The following is a 14,688-nucleotide window of genomic DNA, read 5'->3' on the forward strand; positions in this document are numbered from 1 at the left end:
ATAAGGGAAAAGGCTATAGAACTTAATTAATCTTTTCCTTACCTACAATAAAAAAATTCAGTTTTTAAACTTGACCATGGGACTGATGAAAGCAGGCTTGCTGCCTCTGCTGCCTGCTTTTATCCTGCTCTGGATAGCGATGTAAAACTATAATACAATCTTCTTTCAGTCCTAAGAGCCATGAGCAGCCCATATTCCCAAGGTGCCTCTCTTGCAGCCCTGTCCCTTGTGGAGGTTTTTGTTAGGCAATAGCTGTTAACTCTTGTTAAACCCTTACATTTTTAGAACAGTTGCATTGCATCTTAGTCCAATTTATCTATTCCTGCTACATAAGCTCAGCTCCTGGATTTTCATGTCTATATTCCCTATGTGATCTTCAGAATAAAATTCCTGTAGCAATACCTGGGGCGTGTGTGCCTTTCTGTGAAAAGGGTGTGTTCCTTGGGTTTGTTTTGATTGGATGAAGTCAGCCAAACACATTGATCTCATGTATTTACAAAGGTGAGGATTTTGAGGGTGGATTTTTGCCTCTATCTGATTGCAACACTGGGCTCCAGACAGGCACAGCTCTTCAGGCCATTGTGTGGTAAATGTGAGGCTGCTGCACATTGCAGCCCTTCTTAGTCAAGGAACAATTTTTGGAGAGAAAACATGCCGAGGTACACAGTGCATGTCCGAGGAGAATGGCTGGCAGTGCCATGCCTAAACTCCACAAACACCATTGAGTGGCTGGGAAAGGAAGCTGTGAGACGGTACATGAAAAACAAGCCTGACAATGGGGGATTTGCCTCGGTGGAAGAAGTAAAGTTTTACATTCGAAGGTGCAAGGGACTTGGCTTGCTGGATCTTGATGATACCGTGGGGGATGCTCTAGAAGACAATGAATTTGTTGAAGTTGGTAAGCAAAACCTTAAGCATTGCAGAGTGACTGTGTTGTCATCTGAGTCAGCAAACTGTGGTTTTATCTAGATTCATCTAAAATTACACTGGAGAGATTGTCTAGAGTTTTTATGGGAAAATGCCCAATAATTTAAGAATATTTAGGAACAGAACTACACAAAAGTTAGAAGGTATAGGATTCTATATACATCTTCTCTATCTGCTGTCATATATAGTGTAAGCTGTTATGCCTTTGCTTTTGGAATACCTTAAATAAATACATACCTCCTTGTTATTTTCCCAGAAGTGAACAAATATGTTCAGGGATGATAACTGGAAATCAGAATTCTTACTGCTGTGAATTGTAATAAATAACAAATTAATTTATCTGAAGAATCCAATTTAATCATGTATGTGCTTATTCTGCATATTTCTTCTAGTTATAGAAGGAGATATAATGTCTCCAGATTTCATACCATCTCAACCAGAAGGAGTTCATTTGTATCCTTTTTGACTGCTTTGTGAAAGTTTACAATTACAGATGTGTAATTTTCCAGATTGCCTGGTTTTTTTAGAGTTCCTTCATTCTTAAAACACATTGCCAGCTGTAACTGAGTGCTCACTACCTGTGAAATCCTGTCTGCCCTTTTTCCTTTACAAAACTTTCAGATACAGCAAATACCGAGAACCTGAACAGGTAGGAATAACCAATGATTTTACAACTTGGTAACAAATCCTGCTACTCACCAGAAAATGCTGAGAGTTCAGCCAGTGCAGCATTCACAAAAGCAGGGGCTATTCGATTGGCTGGGTCTAGAAAACTAAACTATAATGTGCTTATAATGTTTTTGTTACCTGGGTTCCTGTCTTATGAATAAGCATGAAGAAGCTTCCTGTCATTGCTGAGTTTTGACTGTATTTTTTATTATTATTGATTATTAAGCAACATTATATGTATCCATATCCCAAACTAAAATGTGGTTCTTTGGTGTAGTATATTTCTTTAGATGGCAACAGCTTAACAACGGAGGACTTGGTCAATTTAGGAAAGGGACTCTACAAGATAAAGGTAAAAATTCTGAACAAATGCAGCTAAAAATTATGTGTTTATTTTTCTACAACTAAATAATGAGAAATAAGCTAATATTTAAACTACTTATGTTTTAGCTCACACCCGAAGCTGAAGCTAAAGTCAAACAATCACGAGAAGTGATTGAAAGGATCGTAAAGGAACAGACAGGTAAATAATTTTGCTTTTAACTATTAATTATTTAGAAGACTTCGTCAGGTTCCCTCCTTAACCAGCAGTGTACATTTCTTGCAGTTGTTTATGGCATCACCACGGGTTTTGGAAAGTTTGCCAGGACTGTCATCCCAAACAGTAATCTGAGGTATGTTGTGTGTGCAGCCTTCTCTGCCCTCACTTTTCAGGAAAGGAAGAAGAGGGAGCAGTTTGACCCTGTAGTTGTATAGTTTGGGGTTAAATGAGAGAGCTGCTTCAGGACTTTCTTCTCTTTTGTGCAAAATAAAACCTGATGAGACTTTTTTTGAGGTTTAACATATTTTTTTTTTTCTGTAGGGAGCTTCAAGTGAACTTGGTTCGTTCACATTCTGCAGGTAATGAGAGATTGCTTGGTGTTTCCCTTTTCTGCCCTTGTTGGTAGCAGGTGAGTAACCAAGAGGGTTCTGTTACTGTTTCAGGTGTGGGGAAACCTTTGACCCCAGAGAGATCTCGTATGCTGTTGGCACTGAGAATCAATGTCCTAGCCAAAGGATACAGTGGAATATCCCTAGAAACCCTCGAGCAAGTTATTAAAGCATTTAATGGTAAAAAGATGTTTAAAGAAAATCTTCCTTTCCCTTTTGTTTTTCCTTTTAACTGTTTTGTTAAGAGGTGTAGCTCAATGGGTCAAGCTACAGATGCTGGTCTTTCAGCTTGGTAGTTGAGAGATCAGGGCTAGAGTTTGGCTGTACAAACTCACAACTGGAGACCATTGCTCTGTTGAAGGACATGGGGTATGAGCTTAACTGACCGGAAAGGCTGAGAGAAAGGGATGCAACAGGCAGAAATTTGGGAAATGAGCCTCTGAAAGGTCAGATAATTAGTTCAAGGCTAAGCTTGACTAAGAGCATGGCTCTGGGAAAGCTTTCTTACAAAGGCTCAAGTCTCTGTCCTCTCTCTTCTGTCTCTTCTGTCCTGTCGGGTGGTATCGTGTGTGTCACCATCTCTAGGAATACAGGGATTTAGGGAGGAGGGGGCCATTACCATACAGAACACTGCATGTGTTGGTGTTTGTGAAGCAGACCCACTTAAGCACCACCTGGTTTTGGGAGCAGACCCCCTGAGACCTACAGAGGTGTTTGTACACAAGGGCTACGAGGTAGCCACACAGAAGCCCATGGCCAGTCAGCAGCTTACATGGCCACAACTGCCACAGCAGTTCCAGCTGGGTGGCCTTCCCTCCCTTGCCAGATGCTGTGGCAGAGAACCCAAAGTAGTGGCTGATGTTCATTAGCTGATGACCGCTGGATGGCCCTTCTGGTGGGGCCTGCCAAGCAAAGAGCACCTTCTGTCTAATGTCAGTGTTAGGATCAACTCTCCTTCTCTTCTTTTCCTAAACTGTAGATTGGGAAGATTGTTCTGAGACCACAGACCACGTGTATGAGAGAAGAGCCATGTTCATTTATGTGAGCCCCAAAAACAGTCTTTGTGCTGCACTCTGTAACACCCTCCTCCTCCTCCTGCAGCGTGTGAAGGAGCTGCAATTCAGTGTTTAGCTCTGCAAAATAAGAGGAACAGACAGGTTCCCTCCTTGCTTCTTCTGATGTTTCCCAGGCTCCATTTCTTCATTTCCACGTTTCAGTGCCCAGAGGAGTAGGACGGGGAGAAGAGAGCTCAAAGATGGTTTCTAAGAATAGCCCAGTGTTTAGTGGAGTAAGAAATTAGGAGATAGCTTTGTCCACACCAGGTGGTCACCCTGTGATGGAGAGCTGAGACAAGAAGCATTGTAGCTGCCTTGCTGTAGGTGCAATCACCCTGGGCTGTGTCCCCCAGGCTGCAACGAGAGTAGTCCTGTTGGGGACATTGTTCATGATTGCAGGATGTTACTGTGACCACACTTACGAGCTGGCTTCTCTGTTTTCCAAAGAGTGTATCAAGGGAAGGTTCTAAAATGAGTGATTTTTGTGTTCTTTCTAGCATCCTGCCTTCCTTATATCCCAGAGAAAGGGACAGTTGGAGCCAGCGGAGACTTGGCCCCCCTCTCTCATCTTGCTCTGGGATTAATTGGAGAGGGAAAGATGTGGTCCCCGAAGAGTGGCTGGGCTGATGCTAAATATGTAAGATTCGTGCAGCTGATTGGGTTTGCTCAGATTAATAACATGTAAAAGTCTTTGGATTTTCTATACTAGTTTGAATTAGGACTAGGTTGCCTTTAGCTACTCATCCTCTAATTTGAGGACGGTGGGTCCATGAAGAATGTAATAACCGACCCACATGTCACTGGAGGAGACATAAATAAGCAGCATGTTATTGAGCCCTGAAGACATATCATGCCATAGTATTGCAATACAAGATAGCACAGTGACATCATTTATGAACTGGAGAAAGGGACAGGATATGATACCAACTCTGAAAGAATTATTACTGTATCTCCAGCTCCATGAACATCAACGCTTTTCTAAAAAACCCGAGATCACCTCTCAAATGCAGAGAGTACCTGGAGATTTACTGGAGGCAAAATCTTCACAGTAAAATTTCTACTGATTTTATAAGGGCTTTAAGTAAAATACATAGGTTTGGATATTTTATTTTTGATAAACTAACTAGGGTTACAAGGAGCCTTTATATCATTCTCCTTCACAAGACAGAAGTGTTAGAATGGAATTAGGTTTTAATCAATTGTTATTCTGTCACTAACACATCAGCAGATTGATCTTGTGTTAAGTATCTCCAAGTCCAGCTCCTCCGAAGTCTTTCACGGTAGTTTGTTCTGCTACACCTATCACTCCTATCCATGAATATTTGAATACCAGACTTGTTCATGAATTGATAGGTGTACATCACTATAGACTGGAGAAGGATTGAGGACTACACAGGGAGAGGAGTAGGGAGGAAGCAGACCAGTGTGTTCTGGACCTTCGAAATCAGAAGTTATAGCTGTACACTTCTGAGATGCATTACCTCTTCTGTTGGAAAGGGTGAGAGGATTAAATGAGAAATAGGTTATGCTGTTTCTCCATTTCCTACAAGACCAATTGCCCTCTAGAATAGACATGTATAGAATAAACTGAATAGGACTCCTCTTGCCACTAGAGATTTTCTATAGAAAGGATTAGAGGATCATTTTAAAAGGAATAATTTATGCCAAGCCAAAATGCTACGAGGCAGGGTGTAGGCAGAATTGCCTTCCCAAGAGGTTTCCAGCCTTCTTTACTGTTGCCCTCTCCCATCATCTAGAACACAGTAGATGTTAATGGGCCGTGACAGTATCTTGCTTAGTGCTCCTGCTACCTTCTTGTACTGGCACTAGGAAATAAGGTGCTAGTTTGGAAGCCCTTTATTTAGCCCAGCAGAAAAAAATATGTTATATGTTTGTGATATAAAGCTCTTTTTCTCCCATCACTTAAGAAATTTGTTAGTATTTCTATTCATGGAAACATTTAAGTTTTAGTGACTTAGTTACTGAAGAGTATTTTTCATTAATTATCTTGGCATTGAACTCCTTCACAGGTCCTGGAAGCCCATGGACTGAAACCAATTACCTTGAAACCTAAAGAGGTAATAAAGTTTAATGATGTCAGCTGATGAAAACGAGCACAGTCAATCACTATTTGCTTTATATGCACAATAAAAGCATTAAATGAATTAATGATTTTAAATCAAGCTTCAGAAGGATATTGATGAAGTGTTGTCAGGAGCGGGATTCACTCCTCCTAGTGTCACCCTGCTTGACCTGAAATGTCAGACCCAAGCTTGGTGTTCAGATTGGCTCTGTGGTCAGTGGAGACAGACAGGCCCCTTCAGAAAGCACTTTATGCCATCCTGAAACAGCTGTCTAAGAGGCACCTTCAAGACAGTACCTATCTGCCCTTTGGCCGTAACAGGAGGTCAGATGACTGACTTGAAGCAGGTGTCTGACTTACTTGGAACTACTGGTGCCCCAAGGGTGTCTGCAGTGACTTAGTGGGGTCATGAGCATTGACACTTTACATAGCAAAGAAGCTCAGTCAAGCTGTGCATTTTATGATTTCAGGATGGTCCAAGAAGCTAGGCAAAGGTCTTTAACTTCTTCATGTGGGAAGGAGAATTGTCACAGATATGGGGAATTGTCACAGTGTGTGGAATAGCTGCAATGACTTTGCTTAACACCTGCTCTCCCTTTGAAGGGTCTGGCCCTCATCAATGGGACACAGATGATCACCTCACTGGGCTGTGAGGCAGTTGAAAGAGCAGGGGCCATAGCGAGGCAAGCTGACATCATCGCTGCCCTTACACTCGAAGTCCTGAAGGGTACAACGAGGGCCTTTGACACTGGTGGGTACTGGGCCTTCCCTGTCTGTTTGCTGAACAAAAGCTTTGCAAAGCCTAACCATCTAACTTGTCTTACTAGATATCCATGCAGTGCGCCCACATCGAGGGCAGGCTGAAGTGGCCTTTCGATTCAGGTCTCTTCTAGATTCTGACCATCATCCATCAGAAATAGCAGGTGAACAATCTTAACCTTCACCCTCTCAGATTACCAGGACAAGCTGGGTCCTTCAACAGGACACAATGCTTTTGTGTAAGGAATATTTGAGTTTTGCCCCCCTTTTTTCTTCCAGAGAGCCATAGATTCTGTGACCGAGTTCAGGATGCGTACACAATGCGCTGCTGCCCTCAGGTAAAAACTGACTTTTATATCCTTCTATTACAATAGATAAATGATGATGAAGTTTCCACCTCAGAAATACTGTCAGTTATGTGCTGTCTGACTCTGTCTGACTCTTATTTTGCTTCTTCTTCACTTCAAAATTGTAATAATGGAGATATGTAATTTGTTGATTGCGTGCATGCACCCATCAGCAGCATCTAACAAAGCAGTGTTCAGATCTGGAAGAGGCCAGGGGTCAGAAGCAGAGGGAAAGTGCTAGTTTCCATGCTTGCAGATTTTGTAGGGACTTTCTTCTGCAGTGGTGTTAAGAACATGAACTAGGTGTTTCCAAAAGCCAACGGAGTGTAGTATCTCAAACATGTTGGAAGAAGTCAGTCGTATGTGTTTTAACAGGAGCAAAGCTATTAAACCAGTGGAATTAATGGAAGCCAATTAATTAATAAGAGGTTTTCTGTGAGTCTTTGTAAGGCTACTTCTTCCCTCATAACACTTCTGCCACTGAATGAATATCTTCCATTTAGGTAAACCAACCCAAACAAGTAAAGAATGTCATATTCAGATTACTCTTTTGGCAAAACTGCCACAATAATAGTGAATATCATCTTTCAAGTGTCTAGGATTGGCAGTGATGCTCCTCATGTTAAAACAAATCCAAGACCGCCTTCCATGTGTGAAAGTCGAGTGGGATGATGGGAAAGAGGGTCCCTGCAACTCAGTCAGCATCCTGAAGGCGAACTAAGTGCAGATACTAAGCTCAGGCACAAATGTCTTTTGTTCTAGGTCCATGGAATTGTAAATGATACAATTGCTTTTGTGAAGGACATAATAACGACCGAAATCAACAGTGCCACGGACAACCCTGTATCTTTTCGATTACTTTAATACTTTGTAAAATCCTGCTTGGCCTTTTTTATTCTTTTCTTCAGTATAATTACTCTCACAGGAGGCAAAAAAGTCATAACTGGCTTTGGTCAATAACTGCCATTGTTTGCAACAGTAACCTCTCTTCCTTTCCTATGACTGCACGGGGGGATTTCTGTCAGCACTGCAATGCAAGGCTGCATTTCTGTCACCACTGTAATGATGCTGTACATAGCATCATATCAATTGCTGATAAGCATCATGGCTTCTAATCTGTCCAAAATTGTAACTGTCACGGAGAGGATCTATCAAGGAACTGAAAATCTATGCTAGGATCTGAACAGATGGGTTTCTTTGCCCCCCTCCCCACCCTCCATCAAAGACCTCCCTTTATGTAGCTTATTTGAAAAAAATACATATCAAAATTGTATGTACAAGTTTGAAGAACTGAGATTGTGTCTTCATTTCCTGAAAAGTGGAAGTGTGGATGCAATATAAAGTGCTTGCACATAAAAGCCTATGAGCACAAATACTCCTTCAGTTAAGATATTCCGATTACCGCAGATATCTCTCACGTAAACTGTGTTTCACTTGTGTGTGCCTCAACTTCTCCTTAAAGATGGTGTTTGCTGAAAGAGAAGAGACCATTTCTGGAGGAAATTTTCATGGGGAATATCCTGCAAAGGTAATTCAGCATTTGAAGAAAGGAAAAAACTTTGTTTCTGTTTTGGTTTTTTTGCTTGCTTGTTTCTGTCATCTGGTTTAATGAGATCTTTTTTTTGTAGGCTCTGGACTATTTGGCAATTGGTGTGCATGAACTCGCTGCAATTAGTGAAAGAAGAATTGAGAGGCTGTGCAACCCCTCACTGAGTGAACTGCCTGCATTTTTAGTCACTGAAGGAGGTCTGAACTCAGGCTTCATGATTGCACACTGCACAGCAGCTGCCCTGGGTGAGTGCTTGAGCAATACCACAGGGAGAGCAAGCTAGAAAGACTGATTTCTTTCAAGACAGATGTAATCTAATAGTAGACACAAAGGTATCTGGCTCCTGTTTTCTGTCTCTTCTCCACTTGTTTTTTGCTGTCTTATAAAGTGTGAGTGTTGAGTGCAGCTGCTATTATTTCAGCTCAGGCTTCTTTACTCTGCACTGACCCTTGGGCATGTTCAGTGCTCTGAGCGTGCAAACTCTTAAGTGGACTTTGGTGGGAAGGCTTGTCTCAAAGGTGGCCTGATGCCCTCAGTACTGGGTGTCTCCATTTGACAGCCTGGTCTGTACATCAGTATCAGACCCCACAGTCCTCAGCAGACCGGAGTTTGCAGGGCTGGCTATTGGGGGAGCACACTGAAATTAGACATCAGTTCAGTGTTTCCTCTAGTACCCGTGACTAAGGCAACAAGAAACCTGATGGCCGCTGGGATATCACAGTTCATAGGTTCAGGGAAGCATGAGCCAATATAAAGATAAACATGCTATGAGAAGAGAGTAAATTTTAAAAGATACAAACAAACACAGGAACAGAGGATATCAGATAAATGTGTAGATAAACATTCTGCAGAAAAACAAGTGAATTAACTAAATCAATATGCTAAAGGAACCCTGCCTAGAGGCTGGTTTGGCAAGTGGGCCTGGAAGAGAAGCTGAAATGCTCATCCCCCCTCGTTTAAGGGCTGGAAGCCTTACCTTTTGGCTGGGAAGAGTTTAGGATGGCTCCAGGCCTCAGCTGGTTACATGGCATCAGGTTTCACTGCACACTTTTGCAATCTGGTGTGACAGATTCTGGGGTGTTTGTGATTTCTGCTGTGGGAAATGAAAATTATAGCCCTGCCTCTGCTGACACTAGGAGTCCATGGGTCAAAATCATCTCATCCTGATCAAAATAGACAGGATTTTATCTGAATTGAAGTTTGAGTTCCTTTTATTTTTTTTAACCTATTTTTTAATCATTAGTATTTTTTTAATCACTCTGCCATTTTCTGGGCTGTTTGTGTACCAGATAATGTTTTTCACTCCCAGGGTTAATAGATAAAGCTGCAAAAAATTTGCAGGCATTTTGCAGCGCTGCTGGATGTGTCTGTCTGCCCCCGTTCCAGCAGCTCTGTGCCTGCCAGACCGAGCTGTTTGCAGCGGCCACATGCAGCCTCTCTGGGACCTGCTGTCACCTGCCTGAATGTGCCAGCTGGCCTCTGGTCCTAGACTGTGTCACTCCAGCCTGTTTGCAATTGGTGTCACCACCTCTCTGTCGCTCTTGTAGCTTTTCTGAAGCCACTAATTTGGCAAGGGCATTACGCAGCATCCTGCTGGGCTTCAGAAAGAAAAGGCCCAGTGCAGCCAGAGATTCAGACCTCATTTTTTCTCTTTTAAAGAGCAATTCTCAACCTCAAATTGTCATTGAATGGTGCCTAAGGCCTTTGCTGCAGCCAAATTGCCATTGCTTTGGGGTGCAGCATGAGAATTTACTCCAGAGCTTGCACCTGACTCTCAAAGCTGGAGTGGTGTCATGCTCATGGACATGGGCAGCCTTGTAGCAAGACGAGAGTGGGAGAAGATTTGTATCACACTCCTGCATTTTTGTACAGGAAGTTCTGAAAGTGCCTCAGCTGCAATGAGCAGACCAGATGCTGATCTCTAGCTGTGTTCTTGAAAACAGGGGAGGGGCGATATTCGTGACCAAAACCAGAGGGAGCCAATACCCTTTACAGAGAGTTGCCCTAGAGCAACAGGCAGGACCAGGCTAGTGTTTCAGTTATGCTGTCTGCTCTTCTTCTTCAGTTTCCTTCAGGCCTTTTAGCCACAGCAACTCAAGCCTGGAGATGGGGGAGTGAAGAGTGAGCAGTCGTTCCATATTTGATTAATATTTGAGTCTAAAGACTGATGTTGGTTAGTTTTCAGAGGCAATGGCAGATTTTCAAGGTGGTTATTACAAATTACTCAGTCCAGGTAAAATACTGATGCATCCTCAAAAGAGGAGCAATAGTTGGACCCAAGGTGGTAGATAGGCTCTTATCTCCATGTTGTCCATTGCTTCTGCTGTCTCATGCCCATTCTCCCAACATTCATTGTGCCGGATTTTTGCAGTTTCTGAAAACAAAGCCTTGTGCCACCCGTCTTCTGTGGATTCTCTCTCAACCAGTGCTGCTACAGAGGATCATGTATCCATGGGAGGATGGGCTGCAAGAAAAGCTTTGAGAGTTATTGAACACGTGGAACAAGGTAAAATTAAAATCCTGATTTCCAGACAGACCTTGATTCACGAAAATGAGAAGCTAATACCAATAATGATCAGGTGTGAGGTAGGCAGATACAATGCAAACATCTCCAGACAGAAGACTCTCTTCCAAAGCGCTGTCATTTTACCGCTGTTTTCATGTGGGCTCTTGCAAGCTTCATAGAGAGAACTTTCATTTTTAGCTCAGGCCCTTCTTTTCTCAGTGCTAAAGAAGTTTTCTGATATATGATGGACATTAATTTGAGTATTCAAGTTAACCTGGAAGAGATTCCTAGGGATTTAAGACACTGGTGACCAGGATTTCCTGGTACACTTGAAAGGTCTGTACAACAGAGCACCCAAAATCTGCTTGCTGAAATGCTTGATACTGCCCCCAGCATCATCCATGAAATGGTCCTGCCACTGGGCTGGCTCTCTGGGGCATGTGGATCCACTGGTTTTTCACATTGCCTGAAACCATATCATATTAGTGAGAACAAAGGCCAGGGATAGCTTTACACAGGAAACCTCGCCTTGAGCTGTACCTGCCAAACATCCCTTTCGCTGTTCTGTTTCCAAGTTCTGGCTATCGAGCTGCTCGCTGCCTGCCAGGGCATTGAATTCCTACGCCCTCTGAGAACAACAACCCCATTGGAGAAGGTCTACGACCTTGTGCGCTCTGTGGTGAGGTAAGATCAGATAAACACCTTCCTCAGAGGTTGCCTGCCTGGAGAGCAGCTGCTGGCGGTGGTGGTTAATGTTTCTCCAATGTCTTGTTACAGGCCCTGGATAAAGGATCGCTTCATGGCCCCAGACATTGAAGCAGCTCACAGGCTGCTCGTGGACCAGAAGGCGAGTGCTGGCTTTTGGCTTGTGCCGTAGGATTGTCTAGAACCCTTTTTCTTTGTCCATGCCAGCTGCTGTTTTTGCTGCTCTATCCTCTTCATGGTCAAGTGGTTTTGTAGCAAGTGCAGTGATTCTCTCCCAGCTATTGCACACAGAGCATTAGCCTGGTAACAAGACAAGACAAAGTATTTTTGCCTCGAATCCTTTCACCTTGTCCCCTTGGAGCTGTATCCTTTCCCATCCCTTGTCAACTCCATCCATGTGCTCTTCCCTAAACCTCACTCTATCTGCCTCTCTGGTTCTGCTCATCCCATATAGCATATCTACATAGCTTTGCCACCTCTATCCCAATAACTTTTCTATAAGGTTTCCTGAACTCATGTGTTGATGTCTTAGCTGACCTTTTGTCTTGCCTCTGACTCTGCTGTTTCACATTCTTGTTTCACAGGTGTGGGAAGTGGCTAAACCTTACATTGAAAAGTACAGGAGGGAACACATCCCTGAATCAAGACCCATTTCACCTACAGCTTTCTCCCTAGGATCGCTGAGAATGAGCGCAGATGATAGTCATGACCACAGGCATCAGAATGAACTTTGAGAGTTGCAATCCTCTGGAAGAGAGCAGATCCTTTCCAGAACCTTACCTGAGCATGGCTGTTCTACTCAAACTCAATGTGGTTTCTCCAGGTGACCCAGAGGACCTGACTGTCTAGCTCAGGAGCAAATAGATAGTGAAGAAAAGTCTCACTGCTTTCCTCACATGTGAAAGACAACTTTGTCATGATAGTGTGGTTTTGACTGAATTTCATGAACTTCTGAACACAAATCATTCAGACTCCTGCTGAAACCAGTATTTGTTTTGTCAACTCTTCGTTTGTATTCTCTTCATCTGTTCCAATGATACCAAACAGCCTAAGTTCAATATTCTTGATACCTTTTTTTTTCCCCCTTTGGGTAATTGCTGTGATCCCCTTCATTTTGCCACAAGCAAAATTATCTTTACACTTAATTCTTCTCTCTTTTGCAGATCTTATGTGAGGTACAGGTTCTTGTATAACAGGAGCATTTTTAGAGCAGGTGCTTCACAAATCAGAAAAGCTGTGAGCATAGGAGTGTGCTATGGAGATCATTGCTCCAAAACAAATGTATTATATTCTGGTGATGGACTACACTTAATGCAGCTTTCCAAGAGCTGTGGGCTGCAATTAATAAACTGAGGCTTCATATATGGCTGTAGCCATCTATTCTCCTGTCATGTGTGTGATAATGAAAATGTAAAGCAAAAGCTTAATTTGGAAATTAATAGGACAGGTGGCACAGGGGCCAGAAAAGGGGGAAGAGGTGTAGGAGTGGTGAATGTGAACCAGTGCTGAGGCAATAGCGCCAAGACCTACACTCACATGGCTCACCAGGGCTCTGCCTGTGTGCCAAGGGCCCTGTCCCCATAGATGGGATTATGACAGAGTGTGCTCTGTGTTACAGCACTGACCTCTGGCACAGGCTTGATTTTGCAAGGGAAGAGTCAGGACATGGATTTCACATCATGGTGCAGTGATCACATGGCAGTACTGATCTGGCTGTGGGGCATTCAGCACGAGCTTTGGCTAGGCTGCACGGGCAGCCAAAGCACCAGTGTGGGGCTGCCTTTGGGTGTCCAAGACCTGCCATGTTAAATGTGCCCTGAGGAGAGGGCTCATGCCTGCTGGCAACCTAGCAGGGAGACACATATCCTGGCCAGAAGATCTGGGAACTAGGGCACCCACGGCACATGAACTCCCAGCTAAGCTCCTTCCTTCTGCACCTGATGTGCAACATCTCCATCCTGTCTCTCCCTCATGTGCCAAGAAAGTCTCTATTTCTTCAGTGTGAGGCTCTCTGTAGCAGGCAGGTCTCAATCTCCCCCTGAAGCTGTTTCAATTTGTATAAAATCAGGTATTAAAAAGAAGTGTGAGAACAAACAGACAGGCTTTTATCTTGTGGGATCAACCATTTGCCTTCAGCCATGTGTTAAGGCTGATGAGTCCTTCAGCAGCAAGGCTGGCAGAAGTTCCTATGCCCACGTTACCTATGTCCTGCTCCCCGTGCTGTGGGAGCCAGCACTGTGCATGTCATCACTGAAGTGAGCCACGCTAAAAACAAAACAACATCCTGCATTCCGGAGGGGTGTGCCTTCCATGGCAGCTGTGGGGATAACAGTGCCACAAACTGCAGGACCACATAGCTGCCCGTTGGGAACCACTCAAGCCAGCTGTGCCCCTGAAGTAAAATCGCATGCTCTGACTGCAAACTGCCACTAGTTACAGCCCTGGGGCACATTCCCAAATGGCTGCTGGATTCACCCGAGCTGCCCGGGCAAACTCATGGTTTCAGGTTCCCACGAGAACTTGTGCATGAGAGCAGAATCCCCTCACATCAGTAGTTTCAGGCCACAAATGTCTATTCCTGTCCAAAAGGGAATATTTGAGGCTTTCCTTTATGCAGTCTTGGGCCCCAAACACCCTAGGCATTCAGATAAGAGATTCTGGGCCTTGCTTCCCGCTCACCTCTGCTTTTGGCTGCCTGGGACCAAGGGACCCCCAGGACACACTGCAGCATGGTGGCCTCAGGCTTTGCACCGTGCCTGTGCAGAACTGAGAGACAGCACTCTGCCTGCACGCTGCATGCAAGAAATGTCTGTGCTCCTTCCCTGACAGCCTTCTCAAATCCCTGTATAAACATTATTTATGAAGGCTGTCTTGGGCAGAATGGACCCTGCAATCACATATTTCTGATGTTCTTTCAAGCTTTATAAAAACAAAGTCCCACACCCACATCTGGTACAACATCTGTTTGCAGGAAAACACGTCAGGTGCCAGGAATGCTATTATATTGTTTTAAAAACTGATTTAGTTGGCTAGCCTGGATCAAATGAAGCATGAGGAAAGATACTACAGGGGATGGCTTGCATATTTTGGGTATTAACAGATATGCCCAAGGCTCAGGAAGATCAGGAGGTCATAATGCTCATAGATATTTGTGATGG

General features: G+C 43.7%; 1 protein-coding gene across 1 annotated transcript; it reads left to right on the forward strand.

Moving 5' to 3' along the window:
- Positions 1–521: 521 nt before the first annotated feature.
- On the forward strand, positions 522–12,894 carry HAL (histidine ammonia-lyase). Its single transcript, XM_048302437.1, has 20 exons — positions 522–898; positions 1,320–1,380; positions 1,549–1,576; positions 1,874–1,948; positions 2,047–2,119; positions 2,204–2,270; positions 2,459–2,496; positions 2,581–2,706; positions 4,079–4,218; positions 5,612–5,659; positions 6,268–6,415; positions 6,492–6,587; positions 6,703–6,761; positions 7,533–7,613; positions 8,233–8,298; positions 8,399–8,564; positions 10,691–10,825; positions 11,401–11,509; positions 11,603–11,672; positions 12,115–12,894. Exons 1-20 carry the CDS (start codon positions 652–654, stop codon positions 12,262–12,264), a joined length of 1,983 nt encoding a protein of 660 aa, XP_048158394.1. The 5' UTR covers positions 522–651; the 3' UTR covers positions 12,265–12,894.
- Positions 12,895–14,688: the final 1,794 nt, after the last annotated feature.

The sequence above is a fragment of the Corvus hawaiiensis genome, chromosome 4, assembly GCF_020740725.1.
Source record: "Corvus hawaiiensis isolate bCorHaw1 chromosome 4, bCorHaw1.pri.cur, whole genome shotgun sequence".
Classification (NCBI taxonomy): domain Eukaryota; kingdom Metazoa; phylum Chordata; class Aves; order Passeriformes; family Corvidae; genus Corvus; species Corvus hawaiiensis.